This window comes from Epinephelus fuscoguttatus, linkage group LG23, assembly GCF_011397635.1.
Source record: "Epinephelus fuscoguttatus linkage group LG23, E.fuscoguttatus.final_Chr_v1".
NCBI lineage: Eukaryota > Metazoa > Chordata > Actinopteri > Perciformes > Serranidae > Epinephelus > Epinephelus fuscoguttatus.
In genome coordinates, this window is record NC_064774.1 from 15972155 (window position 1) to 15996309 (window position 24155).

The window sequence follows — 24155 nt, forward strand, 5'->3', positions numbered from 1 at the left end:
CATCTCAGACCACAGTTTTCATTGGTGTAGAATTGAACACTGTAACTATGACAGCTTGACTGTCCCCCACCGTGTGGCAGACATCCTGCACCTTCTTCCCCTATTCCAAAGGGGACGTCTGTTGCCCTTGGTCACGTTTCTTTGGCTTTTGGGCAAACTAACATCCGTTTCATCTGGTGTTCCATTGGGCTTGCCCCCTGCAGAGGTGGTTGAACAGCTTCCACTTGGATGCCAGGCAGCACAGACGCAGGAAGCTCAGGGTGTCGCAGCAGTGTCTCCTCGCCTTGGCCCCGTGGAGGGACAGCTCCTACATGACAAGGCGCCTGCCCCTTGGGATGGATGCAGTGTGGCAGAGCAGAACCGCTCACGGACGGTGGTCTGTGGACGACCGCGCTGAAGACATCAATGTGCTGGAGTTGCAAGCGGTGCACCTAGCTCTCAAGCACTTCCTGCCGTACCTGAGAGGCAAGCATGTCCTCATACGGTCAGACAACACCTCAACCATGGAACATATCAACCATCAGGGTGGGGCCAAGTCTGCACAGCTGCTGCAGCCCCCCGCTTGATCAGCCTATGGCCAATATATCTACCAGGAGAGCAGAACCACCTTGCAGACTTCCTCTCCCGTCAAAAGCCTCCATCAGGGGAGTGGCGCCTCCACCCTGAGGTGGTACACACCAACTGAAGCCTCTTTGGCAGAGCAGAGGTGCGGAGTGGGGAGCCACAGTCTGGTCTCCCTCTTCTTGAAGGAGGCTCAGAGGGTGCTTCCTCCAAGAGCCACGAGACCCCCAGCATGGGATCTTCCCCTGGTGCTGGATGCACTATGCAGGCCTCCCTTTGAACCCTTGGCACAGGCAGAGCTGAAGTGGGTGTCATATAAGGTCGCATTCTTCCTGGCCATTCCCTCTGCGAAGCGTGTCAGTGAGCTGCATGCTCTGTCTGTCAGTGACTCACGTCTGAGGTGGAACTCAGATGGATCAGGGGTCACTCTATGGCTGAACCCAGCGTTCCTCCCTAAGGTGCTGTCACGCTCGCACCTCATCCAGCCTATAAGGCTTGCACGGTTTGATCCTTTGGCCCTAGCAAGGGTTGCGCTCTCTCTAAACAGCGTCTGTCACACTGCATTGTGGATGTCATCCGCAATGCATATAGGGCGAGTAACCGTCCTCTGCCATCTGGTGTGAGGTGCCACTCTACCAGGAGTGTCTTCACATCTTGGACGGCCCTGAGAGGAGTATCCCTGGAGGACATTTGTGCTGCTGCCTCATGGGCATCACCAGACACTTTCTCTACGTTCTACAGGGTGAATGTTCCCATTCCCCATCCACTGGGTGTGGTCCTGTTACCAGAATCCTCTGATTCTACTCATTGAGGTGCAGGGATGAAATAGAATGAAAGTTACGAATGTAACTACGGTTCTATGAATCCCGAATGACCGCCAGAGCACTCTGTCACTCAGAATCCTCGTGTTCTCAAGAGAATATTGTGTAGGAAATGGTCCTCTGATGTCACCGGAAGATATAGTCTCTTTCGGGTCATACAAGGGTCACAGGTGACATTGTTGGTATACATACTCAAACTGCGCATGCGCGAAGGGGAATATTCAGTGCTTAACGCACCGTCTCTGGCGGTCATTCGGGATTCACAGAACCGTAGTTACATTCGTAACTTTCGTTTTATATTACAAATCAGTGTTTCTCTAATGTTGTTGGACACGTCGTGGACAGGCTGCTCACCGAGCTCCTGCTAATGTGGGCTTATCTTGTTTTTTCTGCAACTTAAGACGCAGACGTTCAGGGGGTTTATACCAAGAGCTAAATTATCCGCAGAGATCCCCTTCTCTCCAAAACAAATGGACGGAGGTTATTTGAAACTGAAAAAATATGTACATGTAAAATATGTAGATATAAATAGCCCCTTCTAAGGGTACAAAAACATGATGATTTGTATTTCCAGGTGATTATACACTTCACTAAATAAAACATCTTATTATATGATTTTCCATTTCTACCAATATGTCCCCCTACATCCTACACCCTGGACCTTTGTAAAAAAAAACAAAAAAACAAAAAAACTATTTTTCTTTCTCTTTTTTTTGTGGTTTAGGGTCTTGTTGCTGCTTTTTAGTATGTTTCACACAACCAAAACTCACATTGTAGCTCAAGTTGGGCCCCTAACATTGTAAGTGTGACATCATTTTTCCATGTCTATTCAAATAGCTTCTATTTGCAGGTGACATTTTGCATGTGCAGAGGGAAACAAGTAGAGAACAAAGCCTGGTTGTTTTTTGTTGTCTTTATAGAAGGGTGTTGGGTGGAGAGACAGGAAAATTAGTTCCAGGAAAGAACCCCGTCCATGCTCACTTATCTCTTCAAATCCCATGTAAATGTTACATCACTATAACATTAATGCAAAGCTTTTTGTTAAAAAAAAATCCACAGCAGAGAATCATCCTAAAATACTTAAAGTCTCAGTTCATCAGTTTCCACAGAACACAGTAACAGAATATTAACGTGTACTCATCATGCTTCTTGTTAAAACAGGATTTATACAGTCTACGTCTATGAAACAATTTAGACTGGGATCAGAGGAGAGGTATGGAGTTAGATCCACAAATATATGTATTTTTATATATTTTATTTATTTCTATATTGTATTTAAAAAGTATTTGCAATTTTCATCAAAACATATGTGGATGTTGATACATTCATATACAAATGCTTTTATTTTGTGAACCTCAGCGCATTTGTGTGTGAATCTTTTTGAGACTCCCCTGACATGACCCGATCCACAAATGCATTTTTTCTACCAAGGGGCTATAGGTAGCCAATCAGATGTATCCTTATGGCAAGCCGTTTTAACATTTAATCGCTAGACTGGATATTCATTACTGATATCTGCAACATAATTTTGCCTAGTCAAAACTCTTATTCAAGATATCTGTAATTAGATTTTGCATAGTCAAAACTCTAATTACAGATATCTGTAATTCAGTTTTGACTAGTAAGATTCAAACTACTTTTGCCATTCATGTGTATGGGGTTTGTCATTATAGATATCTCCAATGTAGTTGTGGATATCTGCAATTGTTATTGCGGATATCTGCAACTGAATTGTGGATATCTGTAATTCCAGTTTGAGATATCTACAATTTAATTTTGACTAGTCATAATTCAAGTTCAAGATATCTTTAATTATCATCAATTGAAGATATCTACATGGTCCTTTCTAGATATCTTGAATTGAGTTTCAGATAGTCAAAATGACGTTGTAGATATCCTGAATTCGAATTATGACTATTCAAAATGACGCTGTAGATATCTGTAACTGAATTATGACTAGTCAAAATGACGTTGTAGATATCTCAAACTGGAATTATAGATAGTCATAATGTAATTGGAGATATCTATAATGACAAACCCCATACACATGAATGGCAAAAATAGTTTGAATCTTACTAGTCAAAACTGAATTACAGATATCTGTAACTGTAGTTTTGACTAGTCAGAATGACATTATAGATATCTGTAATTCAGTTTTGACTAGTCAGAATGACGTCATAGATATCTGTAATTCAGTTTTGACTAGTCAAAATGACGTTACAGATATCTGTAATTCAGTTTTGACTAGTCAGAATGACGTTACAGATATCTTAAATTAAAATTCATACTAGTCACAATGACATTACTACTAGTCAAAATGACGTTATAGATATCTATAATGGTAATTCCGGATAGTCGGACTTAGTGATTAAATGTTAAAATGGCTTGCCATAGGCACTTGACGGACAACGCGCCACGCCAGCGGTGGTGTGCGTTTATGGCATATATGTATATATGTCTATGAGACATACACTCTTGACCTTCTTCTTCTCTTCTGTATTAATTTGGCGGTCGCAAACAATGTAGTGGTGCATTACTGCCACCTTCTGACGCTATAATGTTAAAACATACCCCACATGGGGGTGGTGGCAGGACGCTCATGTGATTGGCTGAAGAGGAAGGAGACATCTGATTGGCTACCTATAGCCCCTTGGTAGAAAAAATGCATTTGTGGATCGGGTCATGTCAGGGGAGTCTCAAAAAGATTCACACACAAATGCGCTGAGGTTCACAAAATAAAAGCATTTGTATATGAATGTATCAACATCCACATGTTTTGATGAAAATTGCAAATACTTTTTAAATACAATATATAAATAAATAAAATATATAAAAATACATATATTTGTGGATTTTTATTGCATATATTTAAAACAATAAATATTTGTGTGTGCATCAGAAATACATTTGTGAAACTTTTTTGGTTATTTGTGGATTTTTTTTTACATTTATATAAAATGCCAAATATATGTGTGTGCATTGAAAATATTTGTGTGTATAAATCTTAACATGTATTTGTGAATCCTTCTGTGTGCATTTATTAATATTGAGACTGATCTAACTCCATAGAGAGGTGGATGGGATGATCAAATTCATGTCTTACATATACTTAATTTACTTGCACATGCATTTTTTAAAAGTTTTTCCATGTAATGATGTGAACACCCAGTGTCTGCTGGGGCTGTCCTGGTAAAATAAACAGGAGGTGATCAATTTATGGAACAAGCAGCAGATTGTTTGGAATTCGAAATCCAACAGATCTGATGCTGTTTTTGGCGGGACGACGTCATTCCATTACAAATCACTGTTAAAAAAGCAGTCAGTTTTATGACATGACAACTCTGTAGTTTAGGCTTGGTTAGGTTTATGCCCTAAAACAAGAAGGCACGTGAACAGACACACCCCAGGTGGTGCTTTGGCCTCATACCATTTCAGTAGCTAACATTAGCTTAGCGCATTTTACAAATCAACAAAGAACAATAAAACTACAATACGACATTTGTAAACAAAAAGAGCTCCCAACACCAACAGCTGTTCTATCAAAGACCTTAACCAGGGTGTTGCCACTTGTCATATCTTACAACAGTTAACGTAACCTCACTGAAACCATGTAACCTAACTAAACACGGTGCGGTCAGCACAGACATTACAACTACATTAGTAAGAGTACACTAATAACAAGATGTGAAGTGCATTGTGACTTTAATCCGCCTCGAAAGAATAAATGAAAAATATAAAGGATGAGTTGGCTGATAACTGCCAACTGAAGAAGCAGCAAAGCCACCGTGCCTTTCATACTCAAACATTAATGTATACAAAAGTGTGTGCCAGATACATAGAACAAATAAACACACACTAATACTCACTGTATGACATTAACATAAAACAATGAATGCACATTACTTATCACTGATTATTGGGAAAAAAAAAAAAAAAACAGCTCATAGAATGACTGCATGCTCGATGATCACGTGCTATCCGAAAATGGCCGAGTGATATGGGTGCGTTTTCGAGTTCACAGATGCCTGTTTGAAAGTTGTAAATGTTAGGAAGATATTCACAAATGCATTTTTTTTATTTGCAAATTAATTTAATGTATTCACAAGTTTTTTTTTATTTGTGGACTGTGTTTGTGTATTTGCAGATCCGTTTTATACTTGCAAAATATTTTTGTATTTGTGGAAGGTGTTTTATATTAACAGATTACACATTTACACACAGATTGTCCATCTGTTCACACACATAATTATGAAACAAATCTATCTCCATACTCTCTCCTCTCTCCTTGTCTCCTAGAGGTGTATTTAAGGGATGGGAAGATCCTTGTTGATGGCAGAGGGGGAACTATTTCCAGGTCATGGGAGGAGAGAGGAGGCGAGGAAGCATAATTTAGCATGATGAAATTTACACTGGGATCAGAGGAAAGGTGTATGTGGTGATGGCCAAATGAGGCCTCATGAACCAGTGTCTTTATTTTTTGAAACCACCAGATGGCGCTGTCTGATCAACAAAGGTTTTAAAGCACACTTCATTGCAAATGCTTTATCTTTAAACCAAGAGTGCCATATGGTGGGGTCAGAAACTAAACAAATTGGTTTGTGAGGCTTCATTTGGCCATCACTAGGTGTATGGTATAATGATAATCATGAATTATACATATTATGCACATTATAATGTGAACATCCAGAGTCTGCTGGGTCTCTTCTTGTAAAATAAACAACAGGAAGTGATTGTTTTATGAAACAAACATCATCAACAGCAGTTTGTTTAAAAGTGTTTTCTGATCTGATGCTGTTTTTGGCAGGACGACATCATTCTGTTACAAATCACTGTTAAAATACCAATCAGTTTTACAATGTAGTTAAAGTTCGGTTACCTTTAAGCACAAAAACAATGTTTAAGTAAAGAATAGTTTGGGTTAAATGAGCTTTTGTTCAAGTTAAAAAAGAGAGGACCACTCTGTCTTTTAACACTTTATTCAGCTTCAGAGAGAGAAATTATCTGTTTACATCAAACTCCAAAAATGTGATAATCAAAGACAAAGATTTTACATAATATAACCATCACCAGATCTTTATCAAAACCTGAAAATATAGTAAAATGTTCCACATTTGAATACATATAGCAAAATTAAACCAGTACACTGTAGACTGGTGTATTCATTCCAGTTCCTACCATAAAGATGTCGACCATACACACTGTGAATTATACAGAAAACTAAATACAACCTCAAAAGATGAATTAAAGATTCACACTTTAAGAGAAATAATATATAACAACAAGCTCAGAAAATGACAAATATTGATAACTCAGGTGTTGTTGAATCAGAATAAAGAGACAGAAAAACCCATCACAGGGTCACATCCTCAGTAATCTGATGCTGCTTTGAAACTGACTTCAATGTAGCTACTTTCTCTCTATTTAAATCTGCTGTTAAAAAGTCTGCTGGTGATTTCACATCTCTCCCCCTCAGGCTGGGATTACTACATGTCCCAGAATGCTGTTCAACAAACACATGTTATAGTGTAAATGTTTCCAAAAGTAACACAGCACTGCAAACAAAGTGAGTAAATGAATCAAAGGCCTGCTAACAGTGAGTATAGAGGGTTTGGCACGTAGAACAGATGAAATTAAACTTCTCATTGTCATTCTTTTTGAACCACTTATGTTCTCCTCCTCTGTCCATGGCTCCAGACATGTCACAGTCATCCGCTGGTACATCTGCGACCCAGTTCTTATAGGTGACCATCTCTTCATTGACCCAGAACCAGAAACCCAGAGTGCAGGTGTAGTGCAGTCCCAGCCAGACGTAGGGACTGTTGGCCTTCTTGGCTTTCTCTTGGACCCATCGCTGCTCGTCAGGGTTGGTGATGGAGACCAGGTCACAGTGGTTCATTCTGCAGTACTTCAAGGCATCGTCCCAGGTCATGTTCTCCTTGATCAGGATCATTTTATCTGCCATGGAAGAAACTGACAGTTTGTGGACACTTTAGTCGGACAGTTAAAGGAAATATACAGATGTATATTTCCTTGAAGTGAGAATACAGACAGAATTCAAATGTGAAATCCTGTGTGGAATATATTAAAGAAATTCAACATACATACACAAATATGTAGCACAAAACAAATACTGTTAGACAGACTCTTGCAAAACTCACCACCATAGCAGAAGAAGGGTTTTGTTTTATTACACTCGTCGGAGCTCCATTTTCCATCCAGCAGAGTCACAGCACATTTCTTGCTGCTGTCTTCATCTCTGAATAACTCCAGATCCCAGTATCTGAAAGAGTGATTGCTCCCATCTGACCACCTCCAGGAGTCTCTGAACAGGCCGATCCACACCCAGTTGTCTGACTTATACTCTCTCTTGAATTCGTCGTCCTCTAACTGTTGGTCTCCACTGACCAGGTCAGTGTGACGTTTTCTGCAGTAGTTCTGAGCCTGTGGCCAGGTCTTAATCTTGTCTTCAATCAGATGGAATGTCTTGTTGGATTGCCTCCTTTCTGTGGGATAAACAGACAAAACTTACATCACCATATCTTAAGGAAATACACATTTTTTTCAAGTGGTATAGTTTCATAAAAGACTGTTTTATAATTACTCTTATTATTATTATTATTATTATTATTATTATTATTATTATTACTAATTACCTGTGAAACATGAACTAATTTATTTGTATTCCAGCCCAGATATTGGCAGAATTTTGGCAAAATATGGTGGATAACTCAATATTATGAATAGCATTAGTATGTATATATGTGATTCAGTGAGTAGTTGGGTTATAAGAAACATATTCTCACCATCGTAGCAGATGAAGGCATGCTTATGCCTTGAACAATGGGAGTCCCACCATAAGTTATTACGTATACACACACAGTTTGCAGGAAAGTCAATATCATCTGGTTCACCTGGAGCCCATTTTGTATTAGTGTCATTGAACTCCACTCCTGGCAGAGACCAGTGCCACATCCTGTTGTCTTCTCCTGCGGTGCTGCAAGGAGGTTAAAAAGAGGACAAATCACAGTGTCATATCACGTCATATCATTGGGTACAACCCTCTGCAGTGAAATCTGGTCTGCACTTGTCAAAAGGCTCAGTAGCTGGCACACTGTCATACAACATGGGGATGATTGGTTAGTTGCACTGAGGTGTCCACAGTCGGCCTTGAGTCACAATTGATCTTATATGAAGACACCAAAGATAAGGGTGAGAATTACAATTCTGCCATTATTGTAAAGGCCCCTAAAAAAGACCATAAATAATGCTCATTATATGAAAACATTAGATCTTATATCAGCCACCATCCATTCCAGTGTACCCAAACAGTTCTGTCAGAGCGCACCCAAGAGGGCTAAAAAGAGCACCTGAGCGGACTCCATCCCTTTATTTCTATCACAATCTGCTGTAATCCTCACACATCACAGTTCCAGTTACACTGCATATATGTCATACCTGTAAAGCCCAATCCAGGCTCCATCTTGATTCTGTGCAGAGTCACGGAGTCTCTCCATGTCTGTCATGTCAGACACTGTGGCCAGGTCAGTGTGATGCTCTCTGCAGTACTGCTGGGCTTCAGTCCAGTTCTTCTTCTCTTCAACAAAGTGGTACTCATGGAGGTGACACATGAAGAAGGAACACTGACCTAATAACAGAGGAAATGCTGCAGTGATGGAGCAGACAGCATTAAATCAACATCATGAGTACACACCTACTACTTACTCCACGCCTCTTTATTCACTTAGATTTCTGAGTTTCTGGATGATTTGCTCTTTATTTCATGATAAGAATGAGCTTTGTGAAAGTGAAATCATTTCATGGCAGCAGCAGCAGCAGCAGCAGCACTGCTGTATATGTGATAAGATGATCCACTTACCCATCAGAAGGAGCAGAAACAGACTCCACTGCATCTTTGCTCTGTTAGATGAAACTGATATTTCAGTGTGCTGTGAACCAAACACAATGGATTTAACAAATATTGTCAGTAAAATAAAAAATAAACATTAAACATCTTAACTGTATGTCCATTAAAAACAAGAAATACACACACAAACAAAGGTCACCACCCCCTCCAGTTTATGAGGAAGCAGAATGATGTCTAGCAGCTAATATGCAAATTAGGATGAAACCTGCATGAACAGACTCACACTGTGAAACTGTCACTGTTTTCCAGCTCATGAAAATTTCTTCTTTCAATAAAACACAAATAATGTAATGCATCAGGCTGAGCCAATAACAAACAAACACCTGTACAGTATAGTGCGACACAACAACCCTGCATATTGTTTATTATCATGCTCTGGTTTTCATATATTCACCTTACAATACACTGCTACTATCAAAAACATATTGTGTTTCAGGAGTGGGTGAGACACGATGACGTCACGGGTTCTTTAACCAGAATGAGAAAAAAGAGGATAACACGTAGTCACAGATAAAACAATATTAAGGCTTAACTAAGAGGAGGGAAAGTAGTGTCTTTTCAGCACAGAGTAATGTCTGCTGCATAAAGCTCCATAAACCAAATCCTGAGCCTGAGAGGTAAAACCCAGGGCAAGAAGACGTCCACTGGCCTCACAAAGCTTCACAGTATTGAAGCATTGTTGGATTTCTTTGCATTATAATGTCAGGTGTTCTTGTTATTGTGTCCACTCTTTGTAAAACACGCTGAACTGATTTGATTTGATTTGAAATGATGTGAAATATACACTGAAAAAAAGACATTACTCTTCTGTCCACCTCTGCACACACACAATAAATAATATATCAAAGTGACACAACAGAATCATAACTTACATCTTCTGTTGTCCTCTCAGCCGCTTCACTCTGGTGTCTCTCCTTGTGTGCTGATGAAGACTAAAATGTCCCCCAGGTAGATGCTCTCTTTGAGCCGCCTTCACCTGACGTCAGCATTTGAATATTAAAATACTGAAGTCAAAAATGTCCAAAGTCCAGAAAGGATCTATTGATGACAAGAACACATTTACATGATGCACCAGGAAATAAAGACAGGAACACACTTTGCTGTTTTCTGTCCAACGAGCAGAAAACAAGGTGTCATCCCTAAATATCCACTAATAAGGAGAATAAACTGAACTCATGTTTGTTACTCTGAAAATATAGATTTTTTGCATTGTCAGAAATATAATTATTGTTACGCCAGCAATGATTTGAACATATTTTTGTTGTTATTCTGTTTCTTTTCATTCACACTCACAGGCAAAGTCAACAATGCCATCAGTTTACAGTGAAACTAAAGTCCATTTATACGACAGTAAATAAGTCTTTAGGTTAGCCTGTACAGTATATTTGTACTGGTACTACTTGTACTGACTGTAAATTCTGGAAATGCATGTTTCTCAGTTATTTGCTTCAACAGTAATTTAATTTGTATGTGTTTAAACAGGTTTGTGGTGTCAAACTCAGCTTAAAGGAACAGTGTGTAAGACTTAGGGGGATTTAGTGGTGTCTAGCAGTGAGGATTGCAGATTGCAGAAAGCTTCTCCAGGTCAGGATTCCTCCAGTGTTTATTGTTCAGGAGGTTTTTACTGAGAGCCAAATTATCCGCAGAGGTCTCCTCCTCTCCAGAACAAACAGACCAGGTGATTAAAACCAGTAAAACACTGATTAAAACAGTTCTATTTCTGTCCCCGCCAGAGGCGGTGCTTTAAGCAGTGAATATTCCCCTTTGCGCATGCGCAGTTCAAGTATGTATACCAACAATGTCACCTGTGACCCCTGGATGAACAGAAAGAGACTACATCTTCCGGTCACATCAACTGCATTTCAAACTTATGTCCCTTATATCTGTAAGAAATCTAAAGCAAATAGTCATAAAATCATCCTAATATGTCACAGAGGCTAAGGAATAATGTTCATATGACATACTGATCTCACTGACAACAATAGTACAGCCAGAATATTCACAATAAAAAACATTTTTTACAATCCGCAAATCATGTTTAAGTTTTGAATTTGTGTTTTGGCCTATAACAGGCTCTCGGCTTATGTGTTTGTCACTTTCTTTTTCATTTTAACCCACACCATGATCTTTTCCTGACCCTAACCAAGTGGTTTTTGTGCCTAAACCTAACCAGACCTTAACCACAGGGCATCATGATGATTTCAGAACAACGAGACTTCGGAACAATGAGTTTAATATGGTCGGAACAATCGGATGTCGGACCAATGGGCAGACCCCACAAATATAACATGCTAATGTTATTAGCACAAGCCTATGGCATTTTACATTGTATAAATTAGCCTAGTGATGAGCGGAGAGTTCCTCTGCTCATATGAAGCCAGGATAAATCACACACAAGACTCAAAAAGCTATTTTGTGGAGGCTTTATTGTCTTCACAATTTATTGTTTCTTATCCATGAAATTAATGTAAATAAAAGCTTAGTTTTTAAAAAAAAAAAAAAAAAATTGGCACAAACGTCCACTTGGCCTGAACAATGATCTAATTAGAGGTTGATGGTTAAAGGTCGAAGTCACCGTGGCCTTGTATCCGTCCCATTCTCATGAACACACTATCTCAAAAACACCTTGAAGGAATGTCTTCAAATTTGGCACAAATGTTAGAAACACAGTGATGACTCGCTAAGAAGAAACTGGTTTTGTTGTCTGTTGGTCTGCAGTGATCTGCATATTAGCAGGCGTCTTGCCTAGGTGTCACGACATCCACCATCCCCTCTACGTCAGGATAGCAAAGTCTCATACAATACCTCATATTAGAAACGTTGATCCTATAGGTGAATGTAAAACTAACTTGTGCTGTGCTGCTCCTCAGCCTTTCTGGGCCTCAACCTAAGTTCCTCCTCCCCTGTCTTGTGCCATTGACTAGGGACCAGTCGCCAATCTGACCATCTGGGGTATATAAAGGCTGAGGAGCTGCTCATTTGGCTGCCATGTGTTGCCTTGCTGGTGTGTTGGTGGGCCACTTTGTAGTCCAGAGCTCTTTGTGACTTTTGTATTGTATTTTTTTTTCTGACAGTTAGTCAGCGCCGTGGTTTTGTTTTTATTCAGGGCTATCTTATTCATTATTTTGGCCTGGGCTCTCTCTGATATTCTTTTTTATGCTTCCTAACTGGCAATTTAAGGGCTAACAACAGCACTGACTCCTGATTTTCCCCACCTAGCCTTATGTTGCTTCCCTCAGTCCTTTTTGATACTAGACTTCCCAGAGTGAACATATTGCCAAAAAAATAAATTAATGACATATGACATATGACACTACAAATGATAAACCTTGACTGACAATTTTATAAGCAGTACAATTTTCTTAATGTAAAGCGCTGTTATATCATCATAATTGTATGTATGATTATTTCTCTGGTACATTATTATGAAAATGCATCGCAAAATGATGGAAATCAAAAAACTAATACATCATTAACAAGTGCGGAATCAGACATTTTAACATATCGTCCAAAAGACAACATTTGAACATTTTTTTGAAAGGTAACTGTTAAATTGATGACCTTATACAAATATACAAGTCTTACTAATACTGTCAATGTGTTTCAACATACAGTAGATCAGTTGAGCATAAAAAAAGAAAACAGAATAACATTCCTATCTTTATTTTATAAACAGAACATGAAGTGTTTACAGCCGCAGAAAGTCATATCACACTGTGTGATCTTTTCACCTCTATTAAAGGTTTGACCCGTATGAAATCACATTAATGCACCTCACACAGGGAAAATCAAAAATCCACTGAATGAGCAGTACCTTGATCCATTATCACTGATCTTATAATTTGCCCAAAGACGAACATTGACTTTGTCTCCAACATCTAGCTGCAAGATGGCGCTGTTAGATCCAGGGATGGCCTTAGTTTGAGTAGAAGCATACCATGACACTATGTGGTTTCCATTTCGGTACAAACTGCCACCAGAGGCTCCATCATTTGCCCAGTTAAAGGAAGTGAAGGTGAAATAATAGACTCCTCGCACTGGTGCCGTAAAATAACCTGCACCAACGACAAAATATAGTCATAATTAAATGAGTAACCAGGCAACAGGAAGAGATGGAGGGGAAAAGAACGAAAGATCACTTTAATACTAAGAGTTATCTCTGGTACTTTGGTACATCCAATCTAGAGGTGGTGGAATAGCAGAGGAAGACTGAGTACTGACCTGTGACTGGGCTGTAATGTCCTCCAATGTTGGACAGAACATTATCGTACACTAGACCATGACCAACATTTACAGGACCGATGGTGCCCTGTACTGGATGTGCAGCAGAAAATGCAACCCGATTCTGCCCTGAGAGATGTAAACATGAACACATCAGTATTCTGAAATTTCTCCTTTTATTTAATTCAGAAGTTCAAGATAAACAGCAAGTCAGAGTTTCATCATACTGTGTCCACAATCATTCTTTGAAGGAGTTGTGTTTAAGATTCAGGGGCATTTAGCGGCATCAAGTGGTGAGGACTGCAGATTGCAAACAGCTGAAACTTCTCCTGGTGAGAATTCCTTCATTGAGTTCATTTATTGATTTAGCCGCAGAGGTATTTTCCTCTCCTGAACCGGGTGATTAAAACCTGTATAAGCAAAAGCAGTTTCACGCTACAAATCAGTGTTCCTCCTACCCTGTTGGGCTCATCAGAGACAGGCCGCTAGCAAAGCACCTGCTAAAGTATGCTCACATCTGTTTCTGATAACTTAAGATTCGGATATTCAGGAGGTTTTAACCAGGAGCGGAATTACCCGCAGAGGTCTCCTCTCCAAAACAAACAGACCAGGTGAGTTAATTCAGCCTGGTCTCGCTCCGAAGTCATCGAAATCCAGCACTAAGGCAGTGACTTGCGGTGACAGACACTGACGAATAAAGCCATCCTTTAACGTCAGCATGATACGCGGCAGGACAAGAACAAAAGTTAAGGTGGCAGAAGTCCAAGTAGAGTGGGTGGGACGGGTGGTGGATGGGTCCAACAAACACTGACTTTCACCCAGGACAGCAGTGTTTGCATCCCATGAGATTACAAAGCCAGACCCTGTTCTTTTTTCCGAAACCTAACCATGTGTTGTTGTTGAAGGGAAAAAAAATGTCAATCGGGGTGTTGCTTCAACGTAGTGCTTTTGTTTTGAAAAAAATGGCAGTCTCCGTGGACAAAGACCGGCTCCCTATGTAGATGGAAACGGCTCATTCTAAGGTAAGGAAAACACAATGATTCTTTTTTTTCAGGTGATTATAGAGTTAAGAACATCACTGCATTTCTGCCAATATATCCCCCTAAATCTTACACACTGTACCTTTAAGCCAGAGCTGTTCATGGGAAAGAAAAGGAAAGTGACCATGGACCTTTTCTTGGCAGTTGGTCTGACAGTGTTTAACCTTCCTATTGCATGCTGAACTGAACTTCCTGTTCCTTCATCTGGCCACATTTCCACTCCCCCAGCCCCTTCATTGCCATTCTCTACCTGTCCACCAGATGCCCTTAGACTTTCAACCTCACTCCCAAATCTGCCCTGCAGTAACCCCTTTCCTGCCACTCCCATCAGCCGGGGTACGTTCAGTCTCATAGTGATCACCATTTTGCTTTGGTGTCTGGGTTGAACAGCATGTTTCTTGAAACAGTGTGAAACGGTGTGTAAGGCGGCTTTGCTGTAGCCCACATCTTCTCTTGTTGGTGGGTGTGTTCGCGGTGTTACCCAATCAGCAGCAACATGGATATGAAAAAATGCCAAGTAAATCCTTATTTTACTGAGATTTCAGTGTTTCCCATGCCAACAAAGCCCTTTTTAAATAAACTGAATGAAACCCCAGCATACTATAAGGCAGTGCGCTTGCATAACAAAACCAGGTTTCAGCACACCACCTCTGATTCAACATTTTGCTACATTTTATTGGGGCTGAACGCAACCCTGATCTTCTCTACCCACCTGCTCCCCATTTCCCTCATTCAGTCCACACGGCAGTTTTCACAAGTCAGTTGTCAGACTGCCCGTGCTGCTTCATGCCTTGCCTTATAGAGCCACCTGAACTCTGACACCTGTGAACCTAACTACCTGCACCTCTTTCCTGCTCCCATTCCTGTCTAGCTGTGTAATCAGTTACTCCTGTTTGGACTTCTCTACCCATGCCAGTATGCTCATCTACCTCCATTTAATCAATAAATCACTAAACTGGCCTGTTTTCACCAACTGTGAAACTTACGCATACAAAAATGTGAAACTTACGCATACAAGCAATGTTTGTATAGAAAAGGTGGAAATGCCTCTCAAAAGAAAACTTTGCTTATGGCTATCAGGGGAGCTGCACCAAGCAAGAATGTAAAAGAGAAGGTTGCTCATATTTTTAAGCGTAGATATGTTGCTATTATCTGTTTGGTATTTTTTTATTACCTTGATCCACTGTACCGAGTTCAGTCACCTTGCTGTCAAGTGCAGACAGCTTCCTCTCACTGGCCTCCAGCTTTTTGTTTGTCTCCTCCAGGGCTCTCACAGTAGCTGCAAGCCTTTCTTCCAGAGCCCCCAGCTCCTTCAGCACTGTGTAGATGGGTGGTTCACAGGTCAGCTGGGTTGTTGTTGAGTTTTTTTTCAAAGTGGCTGGTGTCTCTAGCTCTTGGTTTAGATTTTGGGGAGCATCCTTCTCTACCCCGGTATCATTCAGGTCTTCATGTGTCAGCTCAGTGACTTGGGTCTCCGCTCCTCTGGTCTGACAATCAGATAGACCGGCAAGCAAACACACAACCATCATCAGTGAAAGTCTCTCCATTCTTCAGCTTAGAAGGCACTCGAAATGACTGTTTACTGACAGCGAGAAGGAACGTATTTATAAGAAAGTCAAAGTCAAAGCTGCTGTAAAAACATCAGATAAGCTAATAAACTTTACCCTATTTCCTCATGGCATTGTGACAGTTGTTTATTACAGGTCAATCATCAGTCAACATCAAAGTGAAAGTCCTTGATTTGTGTTGTTGTTGTCCAGTTTCATTTCCCCTTACTCTGGATTGAAAGTTAATCTCAATTTCCTTCTTGATAAATAAAGTGCATGCCAGAAGTCTGTTGACACAAGCCAGGTTTCTATCCAAATTTAGTGCAAATTTTAACCAAGTTTCTTGAAAATTGGCACAAGAAAATCCCAATGACTGCATGTTTCCATGAGGTCAAGCATATAAAGAAACACTCGGTGTTTGTACCATTAAACCTGCTTTTTTTCCACTCTCTGGTAGCTATTAAAAGCTAGAGGGAGAAGATTTAGGGATGTGTTTTTGTGTGTATGGTGGAGGTGGTGGTGGTGGGGACATTCAGGGTACATTGAATGTCAGTAGTAATTGTAGCACCATTGAAAAAAACAACTACGGGAGGAAGACAGAGGATCAGCTGCAGCAGAACAATGTCAGCGGAGTCTGGTAGGGCCTCAAACCATCACTGGTCTTAAGGATTCAAACTCCCAGCCTGTAGGGGACCAGAAGTGGGTAAATGATCTGACTGTATTCTTTATCAGATTTGATCAATCATCAGCTCTATGCAGAGGCTACGCCCTAGCCTACAGATGTGGCCTAGGCCGTTCTGAGCATCTTTCGCTCTGCAGTTACACCTCCAAAACACTAGTCGGCTGCAGGGTTTCTGTGAAGTGCTGTAACATTTAGTTGATTCAAAACACACATTAAACACACATTAAACATGGCTTAATAGAGACAATTTCAAACACAAGTTCACAAATTAGCTTCACTATAACTCGCAGCATTCCCAAAAAAAGCATTTGTCTTTTGCTGGACACATTTTCCCCACAAATACAACATGCTAATGTTTTTTAACATTTTACGTACATTTTACATTGTATAAATTAGCCTAGCAGCTAGTGGAGTTTCCTCTACTCATATAAAACCAGGGACAACAGAAACATTTAACAAAGGTAATGTTACAAAATTTGACTCCATTACAGCTCACAAGGTTCACGACAAAACGACTGACTTATACTAAACACGTTTTCCATACAAAAATAGGATGCTAACATTATTAGCACAAGCCTATGGCATTTTACATTGTATAAATTAGCCTAGCAACAAGTTGACATTTCCTCTACCCATATGAAGCCAGGATAAATCACACACAAGACTTAAAATGCTATTTTTGTGGAGGCTTTATTGTCTTCGCAATTTATTGTTTCTTATCTGTGAAATTAAATCAATCAATCAATCAATCAATCAATCAATCAATTTTATTTATAAAGCCCAATATCACAAATCACAATTTGCCTCACAGGGCTTTACAGCATACGACATCCCTCTGTCCTTATGACCCTCGCAGCGAACTAATTTGAAGTAAATTAAAGTTTTGTTTCCACTGAGGGAAATGGTTTCAGCTTGCCAAAATAGACAGAAGGTCTGCGTCACCATGACGTAAGTTATGTAGTTAAGTTTCTGGGGGGGTGCACGTCAGGGTATAGTGAGGTTCTACATCGACACAAAGGGTAGGTACGGTGTCAATTTGACGCAGACGTATAAATTCTGCCTTAGCTTTCACAGGAGCATCACTATTAGGTGAGCAAAGTCATCCAGTGGGCCTGATTAGACCCTTTGGCCAACCGGGTCTGGCCCCCCCAGCCGAATGTTTGACACCCCTGTTCTAAACCATCAGTCAGACAATCAGACTTTCGCTTTAATATGTTTTGCTTCTTTTTGCTGCCTTCTCATTATATTACTTTGTACTCTTTCCTTATCATATTGCTCCTTGTTTTGTACAGTTTACTTATTACACCAACCTGCGTTTTTCTTTTTAGTGATATCTACTGATATGCTGTTTTATGTTTTTTTTTCCTACTGATGCTTCCTGTTTGCACTATCCCTCTGCTGCTGTAATGCTGCAGATTTCCCCGGTGCGGGATGAATAAAGGATTATCTTATCTAATGTTAAGCTTATCTTGGAGCATACAAGGTGTCCCATGGTCATGGAGTGGGAAGAGTAATAAAGTGAGAGTAATGAGGAAGAGATGGAACAAGTCAAGTACACAGAGATCACACCAGAGGGTCACTACAAAGTTTCTACTTTAGGCATGACAGGCATGACAGTGTGACGCCTAACACAACAGCCTTGGCCTCTAGTGTGACAATGTGATGGCAGTGCTTTCTAAACAATAACAATGGCATTAATGTGGCAAAAATAGTCATTTATAATCCCTGTTACATTGCAGCTGATCTTGTCCTCTGCTCTGATGTAAGAAGCTAGCAGACCTTATTGTTTTCCTAATTTGTGGACATTTTCAGCTGCTGTACTTCTTTGAGTTAGCTGCTAACTGCTATCAGCTGTTTTTTAAATCTCTCAACAGTGGGCTGGACACACAATATGTTGTCAGAACTTTACACCCTTCCTGTCTATGGCCCTGTCCTGCCAGCAATCCCTTTTACACAGCAGCACTCTGCTACCTCCACTGCCGGCTTATAGGTGAGACAACTCTGTCCTCCCATTGCACGACTGTATCTTTTATGCAGAATGGAAAGGTGGCACAACAGCGTGAAATTTCTGCCTTAAAGAGGCAGTGGTAAAAGGGCTTATAAACTACTAGATCCTCTTTTTTTCTTATACTAAAAAATACAATACACTCTAACAGAATTGGCACAGTTTCCATAACATTCAGAGTTGTGCACCTCACATGACTAAAACGTGACCCTTAACAATTAGCAATAATCATTAACAGAATCTACAGCATAGGCATTTCGTTGTCATAAATTAACATTAACATTAACCAGTTTCCGTCTGGCTTCTTGAGTTGTTTGTTTTTCTTTTTATTTCACTTCTGCTATCAACAATTAAAGTTATACTAGGCACATAAAGGGGAAATATTAACTGGCTCTTTATTGACTCCCCCAGTAAACTCAGACATTGAAGTTCATTTCTATTTTCTTCCTTGATGAGCATTGTATTGGAGTGAGTGCCAAGGTTCAGTTGAAACTGAGTCTCTCTGACCCAGTTGCTATGAATAGCTGCTTGTTTATGCAGCGAGGAAAGTTGGGTCTGAGAAATAGAGAGGATCTGAGAGCGCAAGAAAGATCTCTGAGGGCAGAAAAAGTAAACATAAGAGAGAAGAAAATTCATCAAGACAACAGCATTAGGTTTTGCTTTGGATGTCATAAGTAATTCTCTTTGAACCTACAGTGGCCTCTCTGTGGTATAAAGTTAAACCTAGCCACTGACATGGAGTTTACCAGGCATTACCTGCCACTGGAATGGGAAGAGCGATGGAGGAGAGAGAAGGAGAGGAGGAAAAGAGTGATTGAAGAAAGTGGTGAAGAAGGGATAGAACAGGACAAACGCGAACTGAGGAGGATCGTTGCTTACAATGACTCCAGGATGGGGCTGACGAGTGGGAGGAATAAAAAGGAGGGGTCACAGGTCAGGATGAGTGGTAGCGGTCAGGAAAGAATTGGGGAGCATATAAAAGAGGAAGCAACTGGGGATGAGGGACTTTGTAATAATATCCACACATACCACAGCGAAACCTATCCCAAAGAGGTATTTGTGGCCCTGAAGGAATTCCAGGATTCATCAATTCTCACAGACCTGACGCTGGCCACCGATAATGGGAACACCTTTGACGTACACTCCCCTATCCTTGCAGCTGTCAGCTCCTTCATTCGAGAGAGGCTGAGGGATGGAAATGGACAACAATCAGATGATAATGAGGAAGCAGGAGTCCAAAGGCAGTTAGTGTCTCTGGGTCCTGAGGTTGATCATGTAGGGCTACAGGCAGTTGTGGAGTTTGCCTACACTGGAGCTGTATTGTCTTTGAACAAAAGCAGCATGGCCTCGATTATGGCTGCAGCTCAAGCACTGGGAGTACCCAGAGTGCTGGATCTCTGCAACAAAGAGGAGAGCATGAAGGAAGGTGGAAATCCTAAGAAGGAAGAGCAAAAGATTTCTGCTCTAGAACAGATGAAGATTACTCTTCAGTCCATTAAACAGTTGTGGGCAGACAGAGTGGGGTGTGATGTGGTTTTGGATACAGATGGAGCTTTATTCCATGGTAAGTACACATCCTTATGACTGCAATCTTTAAGTATCTTGATAATTATTTGATAGTAGTCAAAATACGAAATTTTGGTTGTCTCTCTCCAGTCCACAGAGTTATTCTGGCGGCAAGCAGTGACTACTTCCGTGGTATGTTCACCTCGGGGATGAGGGAATCCCGACAGACCTGTGTTGCCCTTCCTTTCCTGGTAGCTTCTGAATTAGAGGTTCTGATTGACTGCTCCTACAGTGGGACCCTTTGGCTTAGCTGGGACTGTGTCTTCGAGATCGCCTGCATGGCCCTCCAGCTTCAGTTCCAGCCTGCCCTCTCACTTTGCCTCGACTTCATGCAACAGGAAATGGAGGCAAGCTCCTGCCTGGATGTGATATCATTTGCGGAAGCCTACGAGATGTCAGAGTTGCTTGAGGAAGCCAATGACTTTGTACTGAGAAACTTCTGGGATGTTTCAGCCACGTCGAAGTTTCAGGACCTGCCAGCAGAGAAGCTTCTAGACATCCTCCGCAGTGATGGTCTGTGTGTGCCCTCAGAGTTGGCTGTATTTCGAGGTGTAATCTCCTGGATTGAAGCTGATCCCGAGGAGAGATTGGACCAGGCAGGCATACTGATGACCGGAGTCCGGTTCCCTCTCATGACCTTTCGAGAGTTCAGGGAGGTAAGGGCCATTAACCTGCGCATGGAGTGCTTTGGAAACAGAGAGGTGGAACTCTATGGTTCAGCACTCAAGGAATTTGGTTTCAGCCTTCCAAAAACCGAGGATCTGTGCCGTATTCGGCGTCCCAAGGATGCTCTGGTTGTGGTTGGGGGAGACCATTTGAGCCCAGATGACGGTCAGCGTTCACCAAGCAAGGAACTATGGTTTGCAAACTCTCTACGCAGTGGTACAGGTTTGGTGAAGGAGATAGAGTGGAGGAAGCTGGGTGAGATACCAGACAATCCAAAGTTCAGGCACGGCGTAGTATCAATGCTGGGAAGGTTGTATGTTGTTGGAGGATGTTACTTCTACACCAAGGATGACGTGATGAAGTCTGCCTACAGGTAAAAATAAACAGTGCGCAAATATCATCCTGTCACTTTAAAAAAACCTAGATTGTCACACAGGTCCACAACTGTGGTCTCATCTTCTCTATCTTTACCTTTACCTTTATCTCACAAATTCTAGTTATGATCCCTTGAAGAACAGCTGGAAGAGACTTGCTGACATGCAAGAGTTTAGAAGCAACTTCTCAGTGGTGGTACACAAGGAGCGTCTTTATGCCATTGGTGGAGATAAAGAGATCAACACCAACGTAGACAGTGTGGAGATGTACAACCCAGACACTGACTCCTGGAGGTAAGATTGGTGATGTAACACTTGAAGTCGACTACTCGACACAGCATCAACCCTCGAAAGCATAAGTTCTGGGGCAAGATGTATCAATGCCCAGCTTAACTGTGTTCTAAATCACACATATTAAGGATTTGTCATATGCCTGATATCAGTAAAAATTGTCATCCCAGTGTCTTCAGTTTGCCATTGCTTCCACTCTAACTGATCTCTGTGGGGGACTGAGATTCGATTTGTCCCAACCAGTCAGTAGAAATCAACATATCTGCCTGAATCTAATGTCATTCCAAGTCCACACTGATGCATAGCCATGCCAACATATCGATTTTGCTGGGGTTTTAGGAGTGGAGCATAGTGAAGTAGATGCAAACTATGATGCAGGGCGATATTGAGAAGACATGCCTGGTAGGGCAGCGTCTATATTGTCTATAGCAGTAGCCGTTGTTGCCATTGTTACCTTGGCAAACCTTGACAGCAGCTTGACTACCCTGTTCATGATGCTAATTAGCTAGTTGTTAGTCCCCCTGCGGTGCTCAGTGTGTTGATTGATGTCATGATGCCAGATAAATCAGTCAACTGGTGAAGTGGGTGAATTCATAGGTGTGGACCAATTTAATTTAGTTAAAACTATGACAAAAAAAACTTTTATTGCATGACAAAGACGAAGATGTTGAGGAGGTAAAAGATAGAGCTTGATAATAAAAACTATGACGAAATGTATGTTTAATTTTTGTTGACAAGACGGGATGAAAAGGTTAATGGTGAACTGTCGGACATTCAAAATGAGACGAGAGGAGAACTGAATGATAGATCATTTTTAAACATTAGAAAAAACCTTTAAAACCCTTTAACGTTCTGCTCAGCTGTCTGATAAAGCACATTTTGAGTCACTATATCTTAATGAAAAATGTGCTGAACTTCACTCAACCTGATTGGGCGATCTCTACAGTTCAGTTTAGATATGTAATGATATTGCGCTAAAAAAAATCCACGAGACATTGCTGTGTCTTTCAACAGTATGCCTTTTTAGTTCGCCTCCTTCAGCAAGTTAGTTGGATTTATTTTTTCGAGGTATTATACACTCAGAGGTCTTACTGAACAGATTTATTTATATATAAAAAATAAAAGTCAAGGATCAAATAATTAAAAATAAAAGCTCCACCAAACGGTTAATTTGTCCTTATATGGTAAAGGTAGTGAAGCTAGGATTTTTATTTTTTTTTTTTTTCTTCCAAGACAGAGCATTTCTGGTCTAAATGATGTCGCAATATAAAAAAAAAACTCCCAACGGTCACACTGAGGCTGACTGAATTATACTATTCCACCAAATAGTATAACAGTATAAGGTTTCATAATAAATTATTTAGTCAAATGTCAGTGATTAGTCTGATAGATGTTTAAAGTCTGGCTTCCAAACTGCCCATCCTGTCTAGTCTAGTTTGGACTGAAGATTCAGGGACATAAATGCCAGATTGATTTGTTTTACCCTTTCACTACATTCCCATCTGATGCCTTGTATGTCATATTCTCAGCTTTGTCCAGCCCCTGGACCAGGCTCTGAGCGGCTATGCTGTAACTGTCATAGACGGAGGATTCTTCATCTCTGGAGGATTCAATTGTAAGTATGTGTGTCTGGTTTCCATGTTCCTATACCACCCAGAGAGAGGAACCACCTACCTGGCAGACATGACCCATGACCGGGCCCAGCACTGCATGGAGCCCCTGCGAGGCCATCTGTACGTCGCTGGAGGTGTGTGTAACCTGAGGAAGTTTTACACTGACCAATTAGCCTGTGAGGTGTATGATCCTGTGGCAGATTCCTGGACTGCTTTCACCTCGCTGCCTGTCCCCCATGTGGGTGCAGCCTCAGCCGTCCTGGAGGGGAAGGTCTATGTACTGGGAGGATACTGCCAGGAAGATTACAGTGAGTCTGGACTGGTCCATCGGTTGGATCCTAGCACACAGCGATGGGAGAACATGGGTAAAGTGCCTGGGCCTGTTACAGACATTCGGGCCTGTTTGCTCCGACTGCCCCAACACTTAAGGCTGTAGTAACAGTCTGGTCAAGATGATTATCTTTAGAAACTGACAGATATTTTTGATGTGATGTGCTCCCAAAATTCAATGTATTATCAGTGTGTGGTTCAGCTAAAAAACCTGTTGTATTGTCAGAGATGTGGTATAATTGACAAAAATCTACATCCAGAATGACTATTTTGTAAATAGATATATTTTTTGTCTCTACTTCTTTTTGAAAACTATAGTTGGAGTAGGATCAAGTGTACAATCCTAACATAATAATAATACTCAAATAATTTTAATATAACCCACAATTACCATGTCACAATATGATGTTATGAATCTCTGCATGTACCTTATTTTTGAGTGACAAAATTAAAATTTAATGCATGTGTATGAATCAGAGTTAAATATAATTAGTGACTGCATAGGCATAACGTT

The 24155-nt window shown here is 40.8% G+C and overlaps 3 protein-coding genes across 3 annotated transcripts in view; 1 reads left to right on the forward strand and 2 right to left on the reverse strand.

The window, feature by feature from the left end:
* LOC125884326 (C-type mannose receptor 2-like) overlaps positions 1 to 10245 on the reverse strand; it is a 138441-nt gene extending 128196 nt beyond the window's left edge. The window contains exons 1-5 of the mRNA XM_049569224.1: positions 10179 to 10245; positions 9259 to 9328; positions 8838 to 9027; positions 8186 to 8376; positions 7693 to 7885 (exon numbers count right to left, since the gene is read on the reverse strand). Coding sequence (XP_049425181.1) covers positions 7693 to 7885; positions 8186 to 8376; positions 8838 to 9027; positions 9259 to 9292 — 608 coding nt within the window. The 5' untranslated portion in view covers positions 9293 to 9328; positions 10179 to 10245. The remainder of the gene's footprint in view (positions 1 to 7692; positions 7886 to 8185; positions 8377 to 8837; positions 9028 to 9258; positions 9329 to 10178) is intronic.
* A 2760-nt stretch (positions 10246 to 13005) lies between these two features.
* Positions 13006 to 16167, reverse strand: LOC125883588 (cerebellin-3-like). The gene is made up of 3 exons (XM_049567999.1): positions 15742 to 16167; positions 13528 to 13656; positions 13006 to 13361 (listed from the first exon to the last, which is right to left on the reverse strand). The coding sequence occupies exons 1-3, from the start codon at positions 16112 to 16114 to the stop codon at positions 13081 to 13083; spliced, it is 783 nt and encodes a 260-aa protein (XP_049423956.1). The 5' UTR covers positions 16115 to 16167; the 3' UTR covers positions 13006 to 13080.
* A 3144-nt stretch (positions 16168 to 19311) lies between these two features.
* si:ch211-63p21.8 (kelch-like protein 33) lies at positions 19312 to 24106 on the forward strand. The gene is made up of 4 exons (XM_049567554.1): positions 19312 to 20365; positions 20458 to 21406; positions 21531 to 21701; positions 23228 to 24106. Exons 1-4 carry the CDS (start codon positions 19537 to 19539, stop codon positions 23745 to 23747), a joined length of 2469 nt encoding a protein of 822 aa, XP_049423511.1. The 5' UTR covers positions 19312 to 19536; the 3' UTR covers positions 23748 to 24106.
* The last annotated feature ends 49 nt before the right edge of the window (positions 24107 to 24155 follow it).

What these genes read in the sequence shown, in the direction of transcription:
- si:ch211-63p21.8 (XM_049567554.1), top strand. Translation starts at nt 19,537, where the DNA reads ATGGAGTTTACCAGGCATTACCTGCCACTGGAATGGGAAGAGCGATGG. An exon ending in GTGATGAAGTCTGCCTACAG is followed by an intron (nt 21,407 to 21,530) that starts GTAAAAATAAAC and finishes CACAAATTCTAG; the next exon opens with TTATGATCCCTTGAAGAACA. An exon ending in CCAGACACTGACTCCTGGAG is followed by an intron (nt 21,702 to 23,227) that starts GTAAGATTGGTG and finishes TCATATTCTCAG; the next exon opens with CTTTGTCCAGCCCCTGGACC.
- LOC125883588 (XM_049567999.1), bottom strand. Translation starts at nt 16,114, where the DNA reads ATGGAGAGACTTTCACTGATGATGGTTGTGTGTTTGCTTGCCGGTCTA. An exon ending in ACTCGGTACAGTGGATCAAG is followed by an intron (nt 13,657 to 15,741) that starts GTAATAAAAAAA and finishes TACATCTCTCAG; the next exon opens with GGCAGAATCGGGTTGCATTT. An exon ending in ACATTACAGCCCAGTCACAG is followed by an intron (nt 13,362 to 13,527) that starts GTCAGTACTCAG and finishes TCGTTGGTGCAG; the next exon opens with GTTATTTTACGGCACCAGTG.